Genomic DNA, 21,406 nt, shown 5'->3' with positions numbered 1-21,406 from the left:
TTCTTGATGACTGGCTAAAGGTTTGTCAATTTTATCTTCTCAAAGAACCAGCTTTTAGTTTTATTAATCTTTACTATTGTTTCTTTCATTTCTTTTTCATTTATTTCTGCTCAGATCTTTATTATTTCTTTCCTTCTACTAATTTTGGGGGTTTTTGTTCTTTTTTTCTTCAGTTATGTTTAAGGTGTAAAGTTAGGTTGTCTATTCGATGTTTTTCTTGTTTCTTGAGGTAAGGTTGTATTGTCATAAACTTCCCTCTTAGAGCTGCTTTTGCTGCATCCCATAGGTTTTGAGTTGTTGTGTTTTCATTGTCATTTGTTTCTAGGAATTTTTTAATTTCCCTTTTAACTTCTTCAGTAACCTGTTGGTTATATAGAAACATGTTGTTTAATCTCCATGTGTTTGTGTTTCTTACAGTTTTTTTCTTGTAATTGATACCTAGTCTCATAGCATTGTGGTCGGAGAAGATACTTGATACGATTTCAATTTTCTTAAATTTACTGAGGTTTGATTTGTGACCTAAGATGTGGTCTAGCCTGGAGAATGTTCCATGTGCACTTGAGAAGAAGGTGTATTCTTCTGCATTTGGATGGAATGTCCTGAAGATATCAATGAGGTCCATCTCATCTAATGTTTCATTTAAGACTTGTGTTTCCTTATTAATTTTCTGCTTTGATGATCTGTCCATTGGTGTGAGTGCGGAGTTAAAGTCTCCTACTATTCTTGTGTTCCTGTCAATTTCTCCTTTTATGTCTGTTAGTGTTTGTCTTATGTATTGAGGTGCTCCTATTTTGGGTGCATAGATATTTATAATTGTTATATCTTCCTCTTGGACTGATCCCTTGATCATTATGTAGTGTCCTTCCTTATTTCTTGTAATTTTATTTTAAGATCTACTTTGATATGAGGATTGCTACTCCAGCTTTCTTTTGCTTCCCATTTTCATGCAATATATTTTTCCATCCTCTCACTTTCAGTCTATATGTGTCTTTAGGTCTGAAGTGGGTGTCTTGTAGACAGCATATATATATGGGTCTTGCTTTTGTATCCATTCAGCTAGTCTGTGTCTTTTGGTTGGAGAATTTAATCCATTTACATTTAAAGTAATTATTGATATATATTTTTCTATTGCCATTTTCTTAATTGTTTGGGGTTGATTTTTTAGATCTTTTTTCTTCTGTTGTATTTCTTGACTGTATAAGTCCCTTCAACATTTGTTGTAAAGCTGGTTTGGTGGTACTGAATTCTCTTAACTTTTGCTTGTCTGAAAAGCTTTTTATTTCTCCATCAATTTTGAATGAGATCCTTGCCAGGTACAGTAATCTTGGTTGTAGATTTTTCCCTTTCAGTACTTTACATATATCCTGCCATTCCCTTCTGGCCTGCAGAGTTTTTGCTGAAAGATCAGCTGTTAAGTGTATGGGGTTTCCCTTGTGTGTTACTCGTTGCTTCTCCCTTGCTGCTTTTAATATTCTTTCTTTGTGTTTAGTCTTTGTTACTTTGATTAGTGTGTGTCTTGGCATGTTTCCTTGGGTTTATCCTGTATGGGACTCTTTGAGCCTCTTGGACTTGATTGACTATTTCCTTTTCCATGTTGGGGAAGTTTTCAACTATAATCTCTTCAAAAATTTTCTCATACCCTTTCTTTTTCTCTTATTCTTTTGGGGCCCCTATAATTTGAATGTTGGTGCATTTGCTATTGTCCCAGAGGTCTCTGAGACTATCCTCAGTTTTTTTTCATTCTTTTAATTCTTCTAGATCTCTGTTAATTGATTCTTGCATTTTCTCCATTTTGTTTTCAAGGTTTTTGATCATCTGTACTATCATTATTCTGAATTGTTTTTCAGGTAGTTTGTCTATTTCCTCTTCATTTATTTGGAATTCTGTGTTTCTGGTTTGCTTCTTCATTTATGTAGTATTTCTCTGCTTTTTTATAATTTTTTTTTAACTTGTTGTGTTTGAAATCTCCTTCCCAGGCTTCAAGCAAAGTTGGAATTCTTTCCTTGAAGAAGGTTGAATTGTTTCTTTTGGTTTCTGCCCTCCAAAGGACTGATGCTAAAGCTGAAACTCCAATACTTTGGCCACCTCATGTGAAGAGTTGACTCATTGGAAAAGACCCTGATACTGGGAGGGATTGGGGGCAGGAGGAGAAGGGGACGACAGAGGATGAGATGACTGGATGGCATCACTGACTTGATGGACTTGAGTTTGAGTGAACTCTGAGGGGTGGTGATGGACAGGGAGGCTTGGCGTGCTGCGATTCATGGGGTCTCACAGAGTCGGACACTACTGAGCGACTGAACTGAACTGAAGGCTGGTCCAGTGGTTTGTGTAAGCTTCCTTTAGAGTGTGATTTGTGCTGAGTTTTTGTTTGTTTCTCCTGTGATGGATAAAGCTGAGTGAGGTGGTAATCCTATCTGCTGATGATTGAGTTTTTATTTTTGTTTTGTTTGTTGTTTAGATGAGGCGTCCTGCACAGGGTGCTACTGGTGGTTGGGTGACGCTGGGTCTTGCGTTCCAGTGGTTTCATTTGTATGAGTTCTCACTATTTGATACTCCCTACGGTTAGTTCTCTGGTAGTCTAGGGTCTTGGAGTCAGTGCTCCCACTCCAAAGGTTCAGGGTTTGGTCTCTGGTCAGAAACGAAGATTCCACAAGTGGTTTGTTATGGCATTAAGAGAGATTAAAACAAATATCCAAAAATGAGAAACAAAAAATGAACCCCAGACAAATGGCAGTTACAAAATCATGCAAATAATAATTAAAATAATGGAATATACATATATACATATATACCCATGAGCAAAGTCAAAACAGTCCAACAAAAATACAGTAGATTGATCTGGCAAACAAAGGAAATCAAAAATTACATTTACCAGTTAAGAAGAAAACTAACTAAAGCACAAACTGGAAAACAAAACTAAAGCAAGGTGCCAAGTGGGGAATAAAGCAATGAAAACAAAACTAATAAATATGTTGAGAGGAAAGGAAGGAAAGAAAGGAAATAATGAATATGCAAATTTAAATAGAGATAAATGAAGATTTATAACTTTAAAGACTAACTGCAAGGGGAAAAAAAACAGGGAAGGCAAAGAAAGGGATAAATGTACAAAAATACAGTAGGTTTAAAAAAATTAAAATTATAAAAAGGAGAAAAGAAAAAGAAAAAAAAATGGAAGAAGAAAGAAAAAAGGAAAACTACACAGAACTGCAAAAGCCCAATGTAGAGGCAGAGGTTTATAACATTAAAAAGTGTGACTGAGTATACACATATACATATACACCCATAGGCAAAATCAAAAAAGTCCAACAAAAATAAAGTACAATAGATTGATCCAGTGAACAAAAGAAACCAAAAATTATATCTACCAGAACAAAACTAGCCAAAGCACAAACTGGAAAACAAAACTAAAGCAAGGTGCCAACTTGGGAATAAAGCATTGAAAATAAAACTAACAAATATGTTGAGAGGAAAGGAGAGAAAGAAACAAAAGAAAGAATAGATATGCAAAGTTAGATAAAGGTAGGTAAAGAAGATTTATATATGTTAAAGATTAACTGCAAGGGGAAAAGAACCGTAGGAAAAGCAAACAAAGGAATAAATGTAGCAAAATAAAAATAGGTTTAAGAAATTAAAATTAAAAAAAGAGGAAAACTCTACAGAACTGCAAAAGCCCAATGCAGAGGCAGAGGTTTATAACAACAATAAAAAATGTAACTAAGGAAAAAATAAAGCTCAGAAGCTTATTTGGATTTCATAGTGCCAGTAAAATCGACAGCTACAGCAGAGGGGAAAAAAGGGTGGGGGAAGGAAAAAAAAATCCAAAAGAATGTACAGAACAAGTCAAAAAATAGTAATAATAAATGTTTTTCTGGAGTCATTGCTGTCCGCGTCCTTTCCCTCGCTGGGAGTCATAGTCCACTTTACCTCCCTCGGATGCCCTCCAACACTGTGCTGATCTCTGAACCTGCTGTGGGGCAGCTCAGATTCTAATCTGGTCCTACTCCTGTGTGTTCTTGCTTCCAGTGTCCACAGCTATCAGAACTAGTGAGTGTTCTTTTGTGGGAGCTCTCAGTGACCTTTTATATATTCCATAGACACAGAGTCTGCCTAGTTGATCGTGTGGATTTAATCTGCAGCTTGTACAGCTGGTGGTAAGGTTTTAGGTCTTCTTCCTTAGCTACACTGCCCCTGGGTTTCAACTGTGGTTTTATTTCCACCTATATGTGTGGGTCCTTCACTGGGGTTTGCTCCTGTGGCTGCCCTGGAGGGCTTGAGTTTGCCCCTGTGAGGGCCAGGTGTGGAGGTGGTTCAGCTGCTTGGGTCACAGGGGTTCTGGCAGCACCAGGTACTCAGGGGAGTTGGTGGCTAGGGCAGCAGGAAATACAGTGCTCTAGAAGGGCATGGCAACCAGTATTGGCCAGTACACTCCAGTGTTCTTGCCTGGGGAGCCCCACTCCCTGACAGAGAAGCCTGGTAGGCCACAGTCTACAGGGCAGCAAAGAGTTGGACATGACTGAAGTGACCCTGTGGGCATAGACGCAAGACTTTTTTTGCCTGTGGCAGCTCTGCCCCAGTGAGAGTTGAGCGTGAAGGTGGCGCAGCTGCTTAGCTTGCAGGGACCCTGATGGCGCCAAGTGCGCAAGGACATGGACTGCCTCCGCTGCAGGAGTTATGTCCCTATCAGAGTCTTTTTTTGAGCCTCTTGTAGCTGGCGATCAAAAGGCCTCTTTGGCCATTCTCTCTCTGTAGCTCCGCCTGTTCAGGCACTTAGAGGGCTACCTTGCCTGGGGTCCTTCTTCTGTTGTTCAGTGTGTCAGGCACACAGAGGGGCCCTCCTGGCTGGGATCCTAGTCTGTAGGTTGGCGCCTCTGGCACTTAAAGTGGCACCCGGGGTGGGGTCCTACTCTGTAGTTCAGTGTGTCAGGCGTTTGATGGGCCAGCCTCTCTATTGTTCAGCTGCTGATGCTGGCGTGTGGGGAGAGAGAGGCTATGGTGATGGCTCCATCCCCGTGACTCGGCAGTATCGCCTTGCTTCCATGGCTGCCTACCTTTCCCCCACAGGCATTTCCCACCACGATCTCCTCCCTCATATCCCCTCAGTCTGTCTCTTCTCCCTCACATCCCCTCAATCCATCTCTCCTCAGTCAACAGCAGCTTTCGCCCTGGGGTTGCTCCACAGTCCCTAAACTCCAGCTCCCGGCTGCTGCACCTTCCAGGGGACCAGTGTTCCTGTCCGGGGTATGTGTGGCTGCTGCAAGGACTGTCTGATTCTCATTCCATTTAGGCTGCCACAGATCAGCTGTTTCACTCTCGGCCTTAGATGTTTCTCCTCTGACTCAGACAGTTGTCCCCATGTGGGGATCAGACCCCTGCTTCAGTCCCCCCACCAGCCGAGGGCAGGTCCAGTCCTACTAACACTCCTGTTTTTCCCTGTAGTTCCTTCATCCTACCGAGTTTTGCGTGGTTCTATATATTCTTTTCCACTGGTCAGGTACTCTTGCCCACTGTTAGCTGGTGTTCTGCATGAACTTCTGTGTCTAAAGATATATTCCTGATGTATCCTTGGAGAGAGATGTGCTCCATGTCCACCGACTCCTCCGCCATCTTGTTCTCCTAGGGAAGATTTTTACCTCTTATTTTTAAGAAAGTTCTATTTGAGTCTAGGGTAAATTGAGGACTATCTTGTAATTAAACATTAAAAAAAATAACTTAGCTACTATTCCTCTGGTGCTTTTTATTTATGTGTGTTTATTTTATATATATACTTATTTATAGTTTGAAATCTTACTGTAAACTGTGTGTCCTAAATAAATAGTATTAATTACACTATTTATTATTGGCTATGCCTGTTTTAATAAAGAGTAATATTTTTGAAGCCAAAACAAAATTAAGTATACATTTTTCGGTTTTCTGCCAACTGTGGAATATCTCAGTATGTGACCCACAAGCAAGATATTTGCATTATTTCTTCGACATATTGTAATGTTCTCCAAGGACATAAGCATAAATAAGCCACAACTGCTAAATGTGGGAATCCAAATCATTAGGTTCCCAATAAGTAAATGATTCTTGTCTTGTGTTTTAGGTTCCCAGATTGTGATGAGCCGTATCCTCGGCTGGTGGACCTGAATTTAGCTGGCGATCCTACTGAAGGAGCCTCAGTGGCAGTGCAGAGGGACTACGGCTTTTGGTGTCCCCGAGAGTTGAAAATTGATCCTGATCTTGGCTATTCCTTTTTGCACGTGCGTGATTGTTCACCTCCTTGCCCAAATATGTACTTTAGGAGAGAAGAGCTTTCATTTGCTCGGTATTTCATAGGATTGATTTCAATCATTTGCCTCTCTGCCACGTTGTTTACTTTTTTAACTTTTTTGATTGATGTGACAAGGTTCCGTTATCCTGAAAGACCCATTATATTTTATGCCGTCTGCTACATGATGGTGTCATTAATTTTCTTTATTGGGTTTTTGCTTGAGGACCGAGTTGCCTGTAACGCATCCAGCCCTGCACAGTATAAGGCTTCCACAGTGACCCAAGGATCTCATAACAAAGCCTGTACCATGCTTTTTATGGTACTCTACTTTTTTACTATGGCTGGCAGCGTTTGGTGGGTGATTCTTACCATCACATGGTTCTTGGCAGCTGTGCCAAAGTGGGGTAGTGAAGCTATTGAGAAGAAAGCCTTGCTGTTCCACGCCAGTGCATGGGGCATCCCTGGAACTCTGACCATCATCCTTTTAGCGATGAATAAAATTGAAGGTGACAATATAAGTGGCGTGTGTTTTGTTGGCCTCTACGATGTTGATGCCTTGAGGTATTTTGTTCTTGCACCCCTCTGCCTGTATGTGGTAGTTGGGGTTTCACTACTTTTAGCCGGCATTATATCCCTAAACAGAGTGCGAATTGAGATTCCATTAGAAAAGGAGAACCAGGATAAACTGGTGAAGTTTATGATCCGGATTGGTGTTTTCAGCATTCTGTATCTCGTACCACTCTTGGTTGTAATTGGATGCTACTTTTATGAGCAAGCTTACCGAAGCATCTGGGAAACAACGTGGATACAAGAACGCTGCAGAGAATATCACATTCCATGTCCATATCAGGTAAGGGAAACCTTGTTCTAAATTTCAGAATATTTAACAGTGTAAAGAGCTAATCTTAGCTGTTTTTTTTTTTAACTCTTCATGAAAAACCTGAACATTAAAATTTTGAAGTGAAGTTAATGAACAGATTTATTGTAGTAAGAATGTCATACACACATTTCTGTTAACATCTTCCTTTTAAAAGATCACTTTCGTGAGTCCAGGCCATGGGCTTATAAGCACTTTACTTGTGTTATCACAAAATAGTTGCTTGTTGATTGTTTAGAAGTCTGCAGGTTTGAGGGGAAGATGTTGATTAAAAGTGTCTGTGGAAATTTTTCTGATACTTAGAATGGGAGTTTAACAGTTTTGAAAAAAAATTAGAATGCATTTGTACAAACAGTTTCTTTTAGTTGGTCCTAGTTTTTCTTTTTTGCATACTGAATATTTTGTGATTTACCTTTTAATTTAAAGAGATCGGATAATCATAGAATTTTAGATCTAGAAAGGACCTTAGAGATGATTTATTCAAGTTCCCTCTATAATTTAGAGTTCTTAAACATCTATCTCATTTGAGGCTTAGAAATGTTAAATGACTTGCTCACTTTTTTAAAGTACTTATGCATTATAGATTACTTCCGTTTACTTGTCTCTTTCCCCTCATAGACAGTGAACTCTAAGTGCAAGAACATCTTTTTCATGTTTTTTGAAAGCACGTTCTATAGGTTAGTAGATGATGGCATTGAGAATGGGAATGTGTAGATTGAGAAGAAAAGACATTTTTAAGAAATGTTCCAGTTTTACTGGAAACAAGGAGTGTGTGATTAGCACATAGTCAATTCTCGTAAATACTTGATGACTGAAAATGCCATTTCCTTTTTTATTTTGTAGTATAAATAATTCTACACAAAATTACATTCTTATTGTATAAATATTAGCTACTGGCTTTTAAAACAACCTATAATTGAGAGACCAGAAAAAATGAATAATTGAAATTTTATTACATTTCTTGATAGAATTGCTTATTAAAAACTCTTAATATGAGTTTTCAGGCCTGAAGCTAAGTAATCAAATTTTGCCTCTAATGAGAGAGAAAGAGATGGTTGAATTACATCATATGCTTCTTTATGTAAGGTTTCTAGGATTCCAAATATATATTATCTTAGGACTATAAAAGAAATAATGTTTGGCTCTGGAATAGCGATCTGAAAAATACCAGCCCTCAAATATGTAAATTAATAAATTAGAGTAGTTGGGACGCCACTATTTTCAAGACATTCCTAAGAATCTTTTAGCATCTTTAGAACCAGTTTGAGCTATACAAAAATGTGTGTGTGTGTTCATTTCTTTACAGTCATAGGTTCTATAAGTGTTTTTTATTTCCAGCTTACAGAAATAATGTTGGATTTCCAACATCCTAAAAAGAATAGAAAATGGTATAATAACTAACATAGTTATTAAGCTATAAAGTCTGGGTCAGGAATCCTGGCTTCATATCTAACTCTTATTATTTACTAGTTTTATAGCTTTTGATCAACTTCATCTCTTTCCACTTCAATTCCTCATATGTAGAATGAGTAATGGAATCTCATAGAAATAGAAGAGTAATCGTGTTAGATAGAAACAGTAGAATCTGTCTCCTAGGACTGTCTTTAGGCATCTACATGCAGTTAGAAGTGTATCTTCTGTATAATAAGTGCTCGAATGTTAGTTCTGTTATTCATTTTTTCATTTATTATTGGTGCTGTTACTGTTATTTACACACACACATACGTACATAAACTTTTTTTTTAAACCGTTCAGTACCAAACTTTAGCAAATGCCATGTTTAAGTTATTGAGAATATACATGACAGTATGTGTACCACTAACTTGTTCATTTTAACTGCAGTAGAGAGATTGAATGGACAAATATACTTTAATTCATTTACTCATTATTTTGCTGATGGACATAGAGTTCCCAAGCGTTTTACTATTGTAATACCTATCTTCCTTGTACGTGACCAAGAATGTTCATGGGGTGTGTACCCAAAAGTGTAGTCGTGGCATTTCAAGTGGTTATTTTAATTTACACTAGCAGTATGGAGTTGGAATTCCCCATTTCGCACCATCTTGGTGTTCTCAGGCTTTTAGGTTTTTGTCAACCTTTGAAACAATATCTCAAGCCTGTCTTGATTTTTGTTTTTATGTCCCTTATGCCTCGGTGTTTTCATGTTTATTGGCTGTTTGGGGTTTCTCTTCTGTGATTTGCCTGTTTGTTGCCTCTGTCCAACCGCTCTGTCAGGTTATTTGCCCTTTGTTGTTATTCTTGTTATAATTCTTTGTCAGTTACTTGCATTGCAGATACCTTATCCTGCTCTGTAGCTGGTCTTTTCCCTTTGTGTTTTCTTTGCCTCTTGTGTTTTAAGAAATCCCTCCCTACCTCTAAAAATCATAAAAATGGTCTGCTGTTTTTTTCCAGCAATTTTTTAAATTTGATTTTTTAATTCACAGCTCTAATCTTTTGAAATTCATTTTTATCTATGTTATGAGTAACAATTTTAGTTTTTCATATGAATGGTGCTTCTTGCACCATTTATCAGATAGCCCATCTGAATGGTAATGCATTGCTGTAATATACAAGTTCCGTTTTTAGGTTCTCTTATTTACTGCTCTGTTTGAATAACCTTGTTTCAATCCCACATTTCCTCTACCTTATGCTTCTTCAAAATTATTTTAACTGTTCCTGGCACTCTTCTGTTTGAATTTTAGAATAATTTCTTCAGGAGAAACAGTTTGTATTTTGTTGAAATTGTTTCAGGTTTTAGATGAATCCAGGGAAAATTGCTGTCTTTGTGACACTGAGTTTTAGTATCGTTTTGTTTCTTTATGTATGTATTCATTAATTTGTTCCTAGGTACCCTACAGTTTTTGTTTCATTTGTGAATGAGATCTTTTCTCTGTTACATTTTTCAGTTGGTTATTGCTGGTCTACAAGAATGCCACTGATTTTTATATATTGACCTTATATTGAGCATCCCTGCTGAACTCTTCTGTTAGCTCTAATTGTGTATAAATTCTCTTATATATTCTTTGTAGAAATCCTGTTGCTGCAAGTAAGGCCAAGTTCATATCTCACATTCCATTTCTTATGTTTTATTTAAGATTTTTGTGTCTATACTCATGAGAGATATAGACTGTGATACTAATAGTTTTTCTTTTCTTGCCATGTATTTTTCCTTTTGGTGTCAAGGATGTAATAGCTTCATAAAGTGAGGTCTTTTCCTCCTGTTCTTTGAAACAGTTTTTTACAATGAATAGGGACTGCCTGCTCTTTGGAAGAGTCGGTATATCATCCTGTAAAATCCTGTCATGGTATCTTTGAAGTAAAGAGAGAGAAATTTCATCTTTCCAAACTGAAATTCTGCAATTCCCCATTTCTCCCTGTCTCCTGGCCTTTGGCAACCATTGTTCTACTTTATTTGTCCATGAATTTGACTGCTCTGGGTACCTCGTATTAATGAAACTCAAACACTAGAATTTTAATATTAGTTTTCATTCAGGATTTTACTTCAGAGGAATTTTATACAGACTTGTAAATTGAGCACCAGAGCTATTGAATTCCTATTTGAAGTAATATCCATACATAATTGAATAAGATTTACTATTACTGAGCATGCCTAAAAGAATGCTTGTTAAGTTTTGATGATAATTCCTCATGAGAGGTTTTTTAAATGTATTAAGCAATGATGTTATCCTTGAGGTAGCCTCTGCACTTGTCTTGGAGAACGTGATATTTGAATATATGTTCACATGAATATCAGTGCGGTTGCTTTGTAGTCATTTCTCAAATTAATGAAACTCTCAAACATTTGAAAAATCAGAATATGAGGTAGTTGATCACATTGTTTCAAAGTACCCAGTTGGGTTTAAACTAAATTGCATGTATTTAAGTCCATGATTTGAAGAAAAGTGGGCTTGTGTAAAGTATTTTAAAATATTTAAAATGAACATCCTTGCTGAAAACAGGAATTCACTGCTTGGCTTTTAAAATACTTTACACCAACTGTTTTTTGCAAGAACACTTTTTAAAAAATGTGTATTAACTAATTTGGAAAAGTAATACCTGAAAAGAGTTGGTCATGAAATATAGCTTGAGTTTTCAGAATTATGTATATTTTACAGTTTAAAATCAGTAAAGTTTATTCCTAGAATATGTTTCATCTTATGTATTATTTAAACAGCACAGTAATTTTCCAGGTACTTAGTGTTTTGTTTTGTTTTTTTTTTCTTTTAAAGTATTTCCTTCTATTTATTTAGGGGCTTCTAAGAGGCTCAAAGCATTTTATGAAAGAGTTACACATTTCAAAGTTTGTTGATATTTCTAGAAAGCCATTCACATGTAACATATTTATTAAAAACTTGAGGTTTAAAGTCCTGTCTGTAACACTGAGTCTCAGTTTCCTCATGTAAAATATAAGGAATAATATGTTAAATATAGTAATATCTACCTCATAGGTGGCTGTGAAGATTAAATGAGAAAATGAAGTTAAGCCTCTTACTAGAATGCCTTGCACAAAGAAAAATTTCATTATTCTGTGGTTGCAAGTACATAATTCCTGAGGTTTAAAAAAGAATTGTTCTTATATTCTGTATTAGAATCATCATTTTGTCTTTTAAACATTGATTTTCAAAAGAAACTGTTTCCTTTCCTAAGGTTTCTCCCTTCATTTTTTTCTCTTTCATCCATCTAATCCAATGAAGTAAGTCCCAAGGAATTTTGATACTAGAACCTGTGTTTCAATAATAGAAATGTGTTACCGTAATAGAAGCAGCTTAGTTAAACTGTCAAGTTCACATTAGAGCCGTTTGTAGAATTAAAAAAAAAATTATTTGTGTAGAAAACAAACAAAAAACCCATTATTTCTATTTTCAGCCACAGAAGGCAGCCCGTCTGTTGTTTATCTAATCTTGATTCAGAAACATACAAAAATAGAAGATAACATGATATCTAACTTAAGATTTTAGCTTCATTTTCTGATAAGAATGTTTCCTCTTTACCAGACAATACCAAAAAGAATCAACATTGTTTATGAAAGGACCATAAGGAAATGGGTATGTTTCACCCTTCCAACGTTAGTGACAGCAAATAATTCTCAATAAATATATAATACGTACTACTAATCTTTTCTTTTTTCCTGCTACTCATCTTTAAAGTGGTAAGTATACTGCCTGTGACTTCCTAGCACCAAACTGCTTTTTCTTCAAAGTTGTTCAGTGCCTGTAATAGAGGGAAAGATGGAGAGTTACTGAACAAATACTCTAAGTTTCTTATAGGAAAATATTTTGAAATATTATATTTTAGAAGTATAGAATATTAAATTTATTTTTAAAGTATTCATACTGTTATGTACAGACTGTAAAATGCTATTAAGGGGCACTTTTGGATAAACACTTTAAAATATACAAGTTATTTTGGCCTCTGCTAAACAGACTAAATAGCCTAAGCCGTGAGTTCCGTTTTAGTCTTAACTGCAGATATATCTGGTGGTGGTGGTGGTGTTCATTCGTTAAGTTGTGTCCAACTCTTTGTGACCCCAAATAAACTGCAGCATGCCAGGCTTCCCTGTCCTTCACTATCTTCCAATGTATACTATCTAGTGTTCAAATGATTTATACGTGTTTAGGAAAAATTCAGTGTTCTTGCCATAGTCTACAGCAGGGGCACAGCAAACTTTCTCTGTAAGGTCATATAGTAGATATTTTAGGCTTTGCCAGCCATTTGCTTTTTGTTGCAACAACTCAGCTCTGCTGGTGTAGTGCAAAGGCAGCTATCAGTCAGTTCAGTCGCTCAGTTGGGTCCGACTCTTTGCAACCCCATGGACTGCAGCACACCAGGCTTCCCTGTCCATCACCAACCCCCAGAGCTTGCTCAAACTTAAGTCTGTCGCGTCAGTGTGCCATCCAGCCATCTCATCCTCTGTCGTCCCCTTCTCCTCCTGCCTTCAATCTTGCCCAGCATCAGGGTCTTTCCCAATGAGTCAGTTCTTCTCATCAGGTGCCCAAAGTATTGGAGCTTCAGCATCAGTCCTTCCAATGAATATTCAGAATTGATTTCCTTTAGGATTGACTGGTTTGATCTCCTTGCAGTCCAAGGGACTCTCAAGAATCTTCTCCAACACCACAGTTCAAAAGCATCAATTCTTTGGTGCTCAGCTTTCTTTATAGTCCAACTTGCACACCCATACATGACTACAGGGAAAACCATAGCTTTGAGCAGTGACCCCACAAGAGAGTTGACCCAGACTTGCCTGTGATTGTCCAGGAGTCTCTGGCGGAGGTGTGGGTTGGCAGTGGCCTGCTGCAGGATTGGGGGGGCACTGAGTGTACCAATGCATGTACGAGACCTTTTGAAGGAGGTCGCCATTATCTTCATTACCTCCACCATGGTTTGGTCTCAGGTGAAACAACAGGGCAGGAACACAGCCCCACCCATCGACAGAAAATTGGATTAAAGATTAACTGAGTATGGCCCTACCAATCAAGAACAAGACACAGTTTCCCCCACAGTCAGTCTCTCCTGAGGAAGAGAAGCTTCCATAAGCTTCTTATCCTTATCTGTCAGAGGCTGGACATAATGGAAACCGCAATCACAGAAAAGCAGCCACTGACAATACATGAACAACTGCAAGTGTTTCAGTAAGACTTTGTTTACAGTGACATAATTGGGGCAGATTTGCTCCGTAGGTTGTAGTTTGCCAGCTTCTGAACTACAGCAAGCATTATTCTCTGTCACCTTTGATAATTCTCTTATTACAGTGGTTGGTGACCTATGGCACTTTTCTGTCCCATGGAATTTGTCACTGTTTCATTCTCATTACTGCTTTTGAGGATCATCATTTTACTCTATTACATAATGGTATTAAAAATACTCAATAAAATTCTAGTACATCACTATAATAAAGATATGCCAATAAATCTTATTTCCAGTTGTCTTTGAAATCATACCACACCAGAAAAATTTGAGTCAAGGAAAAATTTGAGTAGTTTATGGGAATAGTAAAATAGAAACAACATAATGTAATGGTCATAGAAGCTTCTAGTTTCTAAGTATGTACTGTGCATCAGGTTCTGTAGTCAGTGAATTTATACACATCATCTCCTTTAATTCTCACAGTAGCACACTAAGATTGTATTCTGCTTTACAAATGAGGAACTGAGTCTTATAATTAAATACAACTTATCTAGATTCTTAAAGTAAGTGATAAAGCTAAGGTGTGAATTGTATTTCTGATTCCACAGACTACTAACCACCTACCTGATCATGTTGAATATGAAGTCTTCTATTTTATTTCCTCTGCCTGCCTGCCTGCTCAGTCGCTTCAGTTATGTCTGACTCTTTGCAACCCCATGGACTGTAGCCCGCCAGGCTCCTCTGTCCATGGGAGTCTTCAGGCAAGAAAGCTGGAGTGGGTTGGGGATCTTCCCAAACCAGGAATTGAACCTGGGTCTCCTGCATCTTCTTCACTGCAGGCAGATTCTTTACTGCTGAGCCACCGGGGTAACCCCTCTAGTGAATCATATATATTTTATCAGTGATTTTATAAAATGTGTTAAGGTAATTTGGCTTCCCAAGTGGCACTAGTAGTAAAGAATCCACCTGCAGTGCAGGGGATGCAAGAGATATGGGTTTAATCTTCCTGGGTCGGGAAGATTCCCTGGAGGAGGAAATGGCAACTCACTCCAGTATTCTTTGCTGAAAAATTCCATGGACAGAGGAGCCTGACAGGCTACAGTCCGTGGGGTGGCAAGGAGTTTGACATGACTATGCACACTGTAACTGGTTAAGGTCATTGAGTTCATTAATACTGTTTGTTAAAGAGCTAAGAAGTTTGTCTTAAAGTAGAACATTAGGAAAATAATTAAATATACTCAGGTTTCCTCAGTATGACTTCTGATAATATGTCTGAGTAGGAACATCAGCAAAGTCTGAACTAGTTAAATCTGGAAAGAACTCACTAAATGAGATATCATAGATCTAGCCTGATTGAGGAGAGATCTCCAAAGAGTCCCCCACTTCAAAAATTATTATGAATTGGGACCAGCCCAATAAAGAGCTATAGGGCTGGCTCATCAAGCAGGGGCTCTTAGGTGGATGAGATGGGAAAGGTCACACAAGTGTGGTTGCTATTTATTGGTGAAAGGTGAACCTTGGGCCAGTTGGTAAGTTGAGAAAGGGAGCCAAGAACTCCCTTGCTAGCCTAAATCACCAGGGCCATAGACTGAAGTGTTGGCAGGTTAGTTGTGCCTCCTATCAGTCAGCTAGAACAATACTTTCTCCAGGATTCCTACTGATTGATTCACCAAAGAGCTCAAAATATAAAGCTACCAAACACATGAGAAAACAAGCCACTATGACTGTGAGTCACAGAATCAATAGAACTGCAGATACTGAAATTGTCAATTACTGAATGATAGAATATGTAAGTATGTAATGTTTATAGAAATAGGAAATACAGTCACAGGTTACCAATCTACAAAAAATTACTTGAAATAATAGATTTTTAAAAAAATCTAGAAACATAAATTTTGAAATGGAAACTCATTTGATAGAATTCCTGAAATATTTAATATGAAACAGCAATTTAGGCTGCTGTTTGAAGAGAAATGTAATGAACTGGTAGTAGGTGAAAATAAAACTATCCAGAATGCCATAAGAGAGACAAGGAAAATGTGAAAGTGATGTTAAGAGAAATGGCAGAATGAGAAGGTCGAATAGGAGTGTATGAGGTTGGCCACAAGATGATATGGGCTTTCTGTATGTGAATGAACTTTTTGGACAACCCAATAATTAGATTTCCAGGAGGGAGGGAATTGAGAGAGTCTAGGAGAGACAATATTTAAAGAGATAATGACTACAGATTTTCCACAACTGCTAAACACGTGAATTCACAGACCAAGGAGGAACTGTATACCACTAGCAGGATAAGTAAAAAGAAATCCACACTTCAGTGAAACTGCAGAACTCCAAAGAGAGGAGTCATAAAAAACAGTCTCAGAAAAGGGATCTTCTAAAGAAGACCAACAGTTAGAATGACAGCAGAGTTCTTAACAATAACAAAAGCCAGGAAACGGTATCTTCTAAATGTTGAGAGAAAAAAAACTTTTCAACCAGAATTTTGTACCATGTAAAACTCTTGTGGGGATGTGTGGCCAGATTGCCTTCACAGAAGGACAAGCCTCTCAGCTGCAGGGAGTGGGGTCGGTAGACATCCTTCAGGTGGAAAGCTGCCTTATCTGAGGTGGGCCTGCAACCAGCAATTCTTAGGTGGGCTAAGAAGGCTTGGCCGTTGGCCCAGCATAGGACCCTCTGATGGTCCTTATTTGCTCTGGAACTCCCTACCAGTTTGGCTGAGGCTTTTCTGAGAATGCATGGCAGGTCACTTTCTTCTGTCCAATTGTAGATACTGTTCCCGAATAAATATCTCACACCCCAAACTTCATCTCTGCATGTTCTGGAAAACGCCGATTTGTTCTCAAGAATAGAGATGAAATAAAGCCATTTACATATAAACAAAAACTTTGAGTTTACCACCAAAAGATTTGTACGAACTACTAAAGGTTATATTTCAAGAAGAATGAAAATAATCTCATAGATAGTAGGAGATGCAAGAAGAAATGAAGTAAAGTTGTAAACATATATGTAAAGCTAAATAAATGTTTCTATAAAATACCAACAACAGTGTGTACTTTGGGGTTTTAAAAAACATCTAAAGACCTATAGAGAAAAAAAATACACCAAAAAAAAAATACATATGTAGACCAGAATTGGGTTAATGCTGTAATCAGCTGTATCAGATGATCTGGGACCCCTGACAAATGCCTGCTCCCCATCCTCTTTTGGTTTTTTTTTTGCTCTTCTCATAGGCCTCTTGTTCTTAAGGGTTTTAAAATTTTCTGATGTTTTTTTTTAAATTTACTTTTTTGGATAGGTGATTTGTAATGTTTATAACGTTAAAAATAGTAAACATATATTGAGAAGCATTGTTCCTACTCTTGTTTCTCATGTTCTCAATTTTTGCCCCCTCTCCATCTCTACCAGTAACCACCAAATATATCAATAATTTCTTGAATGTATTTCCAGAGTTTCTTTTTCCACATGGTTTTGAAAAGTAAGTCATAATTATAAGAGCCTGTCACACACTAAGAGGTCACTAAATTTAGTTCCCTTCTCTCCATAACCTTCTTAGGACCTTAAGACCCAGAAAGAATAATTTTCCATAATTTTGCTACTGAATATCATATTTTTTGCTTTATAACATAAATTGGAACCATAAAACCATGTTTCATGCATGTCATATTCTTAATAAAAAGTTCATGGAGCTTTCCTAGCCTTGGCCTAGAACTAATTGAAAAGGCAAAGTATGTTTTAAAGATGTGAATATGATTAATAGAACCTTGCATGTTTTCTGGAAAGTGATTCTGGTGTTTCACAATATGATATCATAAAACTAGACAGTTTAGTTGTGCCTATTTTTTCCAAGATGCAAATTGTTTATTATTTCAAGTATTATAAAATGTGAGATTAGATTTTTTTCTTTTTATGGAGGAGAAGGCAAGAGTGGCCTTATTACTTTGCCAGGCAAAGAGAGAACACAGTAGGCTAATCCCCCAAGAACTATGCCCCACTCTCTGGAGATTAGTTTTGTTTTTTTGATTGAGGTGTAATTTACATATTACTTGTTTCAGGTGTGCAGCATAATGATTTGATATTTGTATATATTGCAAGTGATCACTGTAATAAATCTTAACATCCATCACCATACATAGTTAAAACGTTTTTTTTCTTGTGATAAGAACTTCTAAAATCTACTCTTAGCAACTTTCAAAACTATAGTACAGTATTATTAACTACAGACACCAAGCTGTACATTAAATTCTTATACCTCATTTCTCTTATGGCTTTTGAAATATGTACCTTTTGACCACCTTCACCCATTTCATCCATTGCCTACCCTTTGCCTCTGGCAACCACCAGTCTGTTCTCTTTGTAAGTTTGGTGGGTTTTTTGAGGTGGGGGGGGGTTTAAGATTATCTAAATGAGATCATAAGGTATTTGCTTTTCTCTGACTTAATTTCCCTTAGCACACACCTTCAGGGTCAATCCATATTGTCACAAAATGGCAAAATGACATCTTTTACAGCTGAATAGTATTCCATTGTATATGTATACCACATTTTCTTTATCTGTTCAGCCATCAGTGGACACTTAGGTTGATTCCATGTCTTGGCTATTGTGACTAATGCTGCAGTGATGAGGTGCGAATGTCTTTTCAAGTTTGTGTTTTTATTTTCTTGAATACCCCAAAGTGGAATTGTTGTGTCATATGGTGGTTCTATTTTTTATTATTTGAGGAATCGCCATTCTCTTTTTCCATAGTGGCTATACCACTCTTCATTCCCACCAGCAGTGTACAGTGGTTCACTTTTTTCCACATCCTCATCAATGCTTGTTATGGCTTATCTTTTTGGTAATAGCCATTCTGTCAGTTGTGAGGTGATATTGTGGTTTTGATTTGTGTTTCCCTGAAGGTTAGAGATCCTGAGCACCTTTTCAGGTATGTGTTGACCATCTGTGTGTTGTCTTTGGGAAAATGTCTATTCAGAACTTTTGCCCATTTTTAAATTGGATTGTTTGGGTTTTTTACATTCAAATTGTATGAGTTCTTTATATCTTTTGAAAATAACTCCTTAACATATATATGATTTGCAGATATTTTCTCCCAGTCAGTTAGTTGCCTTTTCATTGGGTTGATGATTTCCCTTGCTGTGCAGAAGCTTTTTGGTTTGATATAGTCCCACTTGTTTATTTTTACTTTTGTCACCTTTACTTTTTGTATCCAAAAAATTTTTTTTAAATCATTACTAAGACTGATGTCAAGGAGCTTGCTATTTGTTTTCTTCTGGGTGTTCAAGTCTTTAATCCATTTTGAATTAATTTTTGTGTATGGTAGTCCAGTTTCATTCTTTGACATGTGGTGTCCAACTTTTCCAACATCATTTATTGAAAAGACTGTTTTTTCCTTATTGTGTCTTCTTGGCTCTTTTATCAAAAATTAATTGACCATATATGCATGTGTTTATTTTTGGACTCTCATGTTGTTTGATTACTATAGCTTTGTAATACAGTTTGAAATCAAGGAGAATGAATGATACTGCCAGCTTTGTTCTTTTTTCTCAATATTGCTTTGGCTGTTTGGATCTTTTGTTGTTCCATATAAATTTTAGGATTTGTCCTATTTCTGTGAAAAATGCTGTTGGAATTTTGATAGCAGTGCAAAGAATTTGTAGATTGGTTTGGGTAGTACAGATATTTTAACAATATTGATTTTTTCCGTCTTTAAGAATGGAAATCTTTCCATTTATTTGTCTTCAGTTTTTTTCCACTAATGCCTTATTTTCTTACTGTAAATCATGAGATTATAGGACAGTTTTGTGGAGTTTCAAAGAACTCATTTCTGAACATAGTCTTCCCTCTAACATAATCTTTCCATAGTTTTTTCAGGGCTGAGGAAGTTGATCTATTATTGTAATGTTTAGGAAAGTCTAAGCTATGTTTTCTGTTTCATTATTCTATACTTAATAACAAGCTAATTTAAATTTTTTCCTGGTTAATTTTCAGTTCGTATTTAGAGAATGGAAATTTTCAAAATTATTCACCTTCAGTTTGATTTGTTTTGAGAAAATAGCAGTTTATTACTTTAATCCAAAAAAGAAAGGTTATGCTTTTCACTTGATGAATGAGCATTATTTTACTGTGAATTCCGATTAATAGTTCTTTATGTACATCAAGATTAAGTGTAAATTCTTCAGTTTTTAATTATTTGTTTCCCAGTTATTGCATCCATTGTTGTAAAGTATATATGTACAGAATACTGTTCTGTTTTCTAGCTATTTCTAGTTCATAAGATTAAAGTGACACAAGAGTGATCCCCTCACTATAATTAGGATGAAAGTTCAAGATGTTGTCCTTTGCTTAATCAAATGTAACTTCTGAAGAAGTAATATTTTCTATTTCATAATGTCATCAAAGCAAGGGAATAGAATTGAGGTAATTATTATTTTTGTTTTCATTTTAACTTCTTGAGTGAATTTTGGCTTTAAGCCTTTTCTTACCTAATTTATGAGTTTTCCATGAGGTTCATTAAATAATAGGCACAGTATATCCAGATGTCATAATAAATCTTTGCAATGTTACTATTCTGTGGTGACTCTGAGAATGTATGCTGTGTACCAGTCAGTTTCTTCCTAATCAGTCATGTTCTCCTTTATTTCCTCTCGGTTTACTGAAACCATTTTCTCATCTTTTTCCCTGGTTAGTCTTTTACTTGGAAAATTGTCTATTCCTTAGATAATGGGAATAAAAATTTATTATTTAATCATTAAATTTTATCTTTTATTTATCTAAAAGTTGACATCACCCACAGTTTACAGCAGTCACTGGTAAAGTCAATTAGGATCTAAATTAACTTTCCTCATTGCCATTAGCCATTCTTGAATTTAGAAGACAACATTCTTTTAAGGTAGTCTCAGTGCTTGGAAAAGAAAATGAGATTATTTGCAAAATATCTGTAGTGTGGAGTTTATATTTTGTCATTTCCCCTATTGATCGAAAGAAAGCTTGGAAGTTGAAATCCCAGCTTACTATTTTTCACTGGGTTACAAACAAATTGGTGTTCCAATAATGGGAGAAGGTAAACTTAGAATAAAAGGAAGATAGATTGATAGGTACAGATCTTGTTAAAGAGGTGAATTATTAATTAGTTCTCTATTTACCTTACCTAGTGATGCTTAATTTCAAAACTACTGCCTCTCTGAAAGTAGCAAGGTATATTGAAATTATGGGAGCCTTGACCGCCTTTTTGTCCTATATTCTTTTTTTAATTATAACTATTTCTAACATACAGGTATTTATACAAACACACACACACACATACACATTTATATGCATGTATATATTGGGTTGATCATAAAGTTCATTTGAATTTTCCCTGAAAAGTTACTGAAAAATCTGACCCAGATAATCACGATGGTGTGATCACCAGCCAAGAGCCAGACATCCTGGAATGCGAAGTCAAGTGGGCCTTAGGAAGCATCACTATGAACAAAGCTAGTGGAGGTGATGGAATTCCATTTGAACTATTTCAAATCCTAAAAGATGATGCTGTGAAAGTGCTCCACTCAGTATGCCAGCAAATTTGGAAAACTCAACAGTGGCCCCAGGACTGGAAAAGATCAGTTTTCATTCCAATCCCAGAGAAAGGCAATGCCAAAGAATGCTCA

The 21,406-nt window shown here is 36.7% G+C and overlaps 1 protein-coding gene across 2 annotated transcripts in view; it reads left to right on the top strand.

Moving 5' to 3' along the window:
- The window catches only part of FZD3 (frizzled class receptor 3), a 90,097-nt gene that overhangs the window by 42,229 nt on the left and 26,462 nt on the right, over positions 1–21,406 (top strand). The window contains exons 4-5 of one of the 2 annotated variants that reach the window (XM_027549029.1): positions 6,089–7,106; positions 12,128–12,178. In XM_027549029.1, the coding sequence (XP_027404830.1) occupies positions 6,089–7,106; positions 12,128–12,178 (1,069 nt within the window). The remainder of the gene's footprint in view (positions 1–6,088; positions 7,107–12,127; positions 12,179–21,406) is intronic. The other variant, XM_027549030.1, reaches the window with a different exon arrangement.

This window comes from Bos indicus x Bos taurus, chromosome 8 (genome assembly GCF_003369695.1).
Source record: "Bos indicus x Bos taurus breed Angus x Brahman F1 hybrid chromosome 8, Bos_hybrid_MaternalHap_v2.0, whole genome shotgun sequence".
Lineage (NCBI taxonomy): Eukaryota > Metazoa > Chordata > Mammalia > Artiodactyla > Bovidae > Bos > Bos indicus x Bos taurus.
This window is presented reverse-complemented; position numbering and strand designations above follow the sequence as displayed.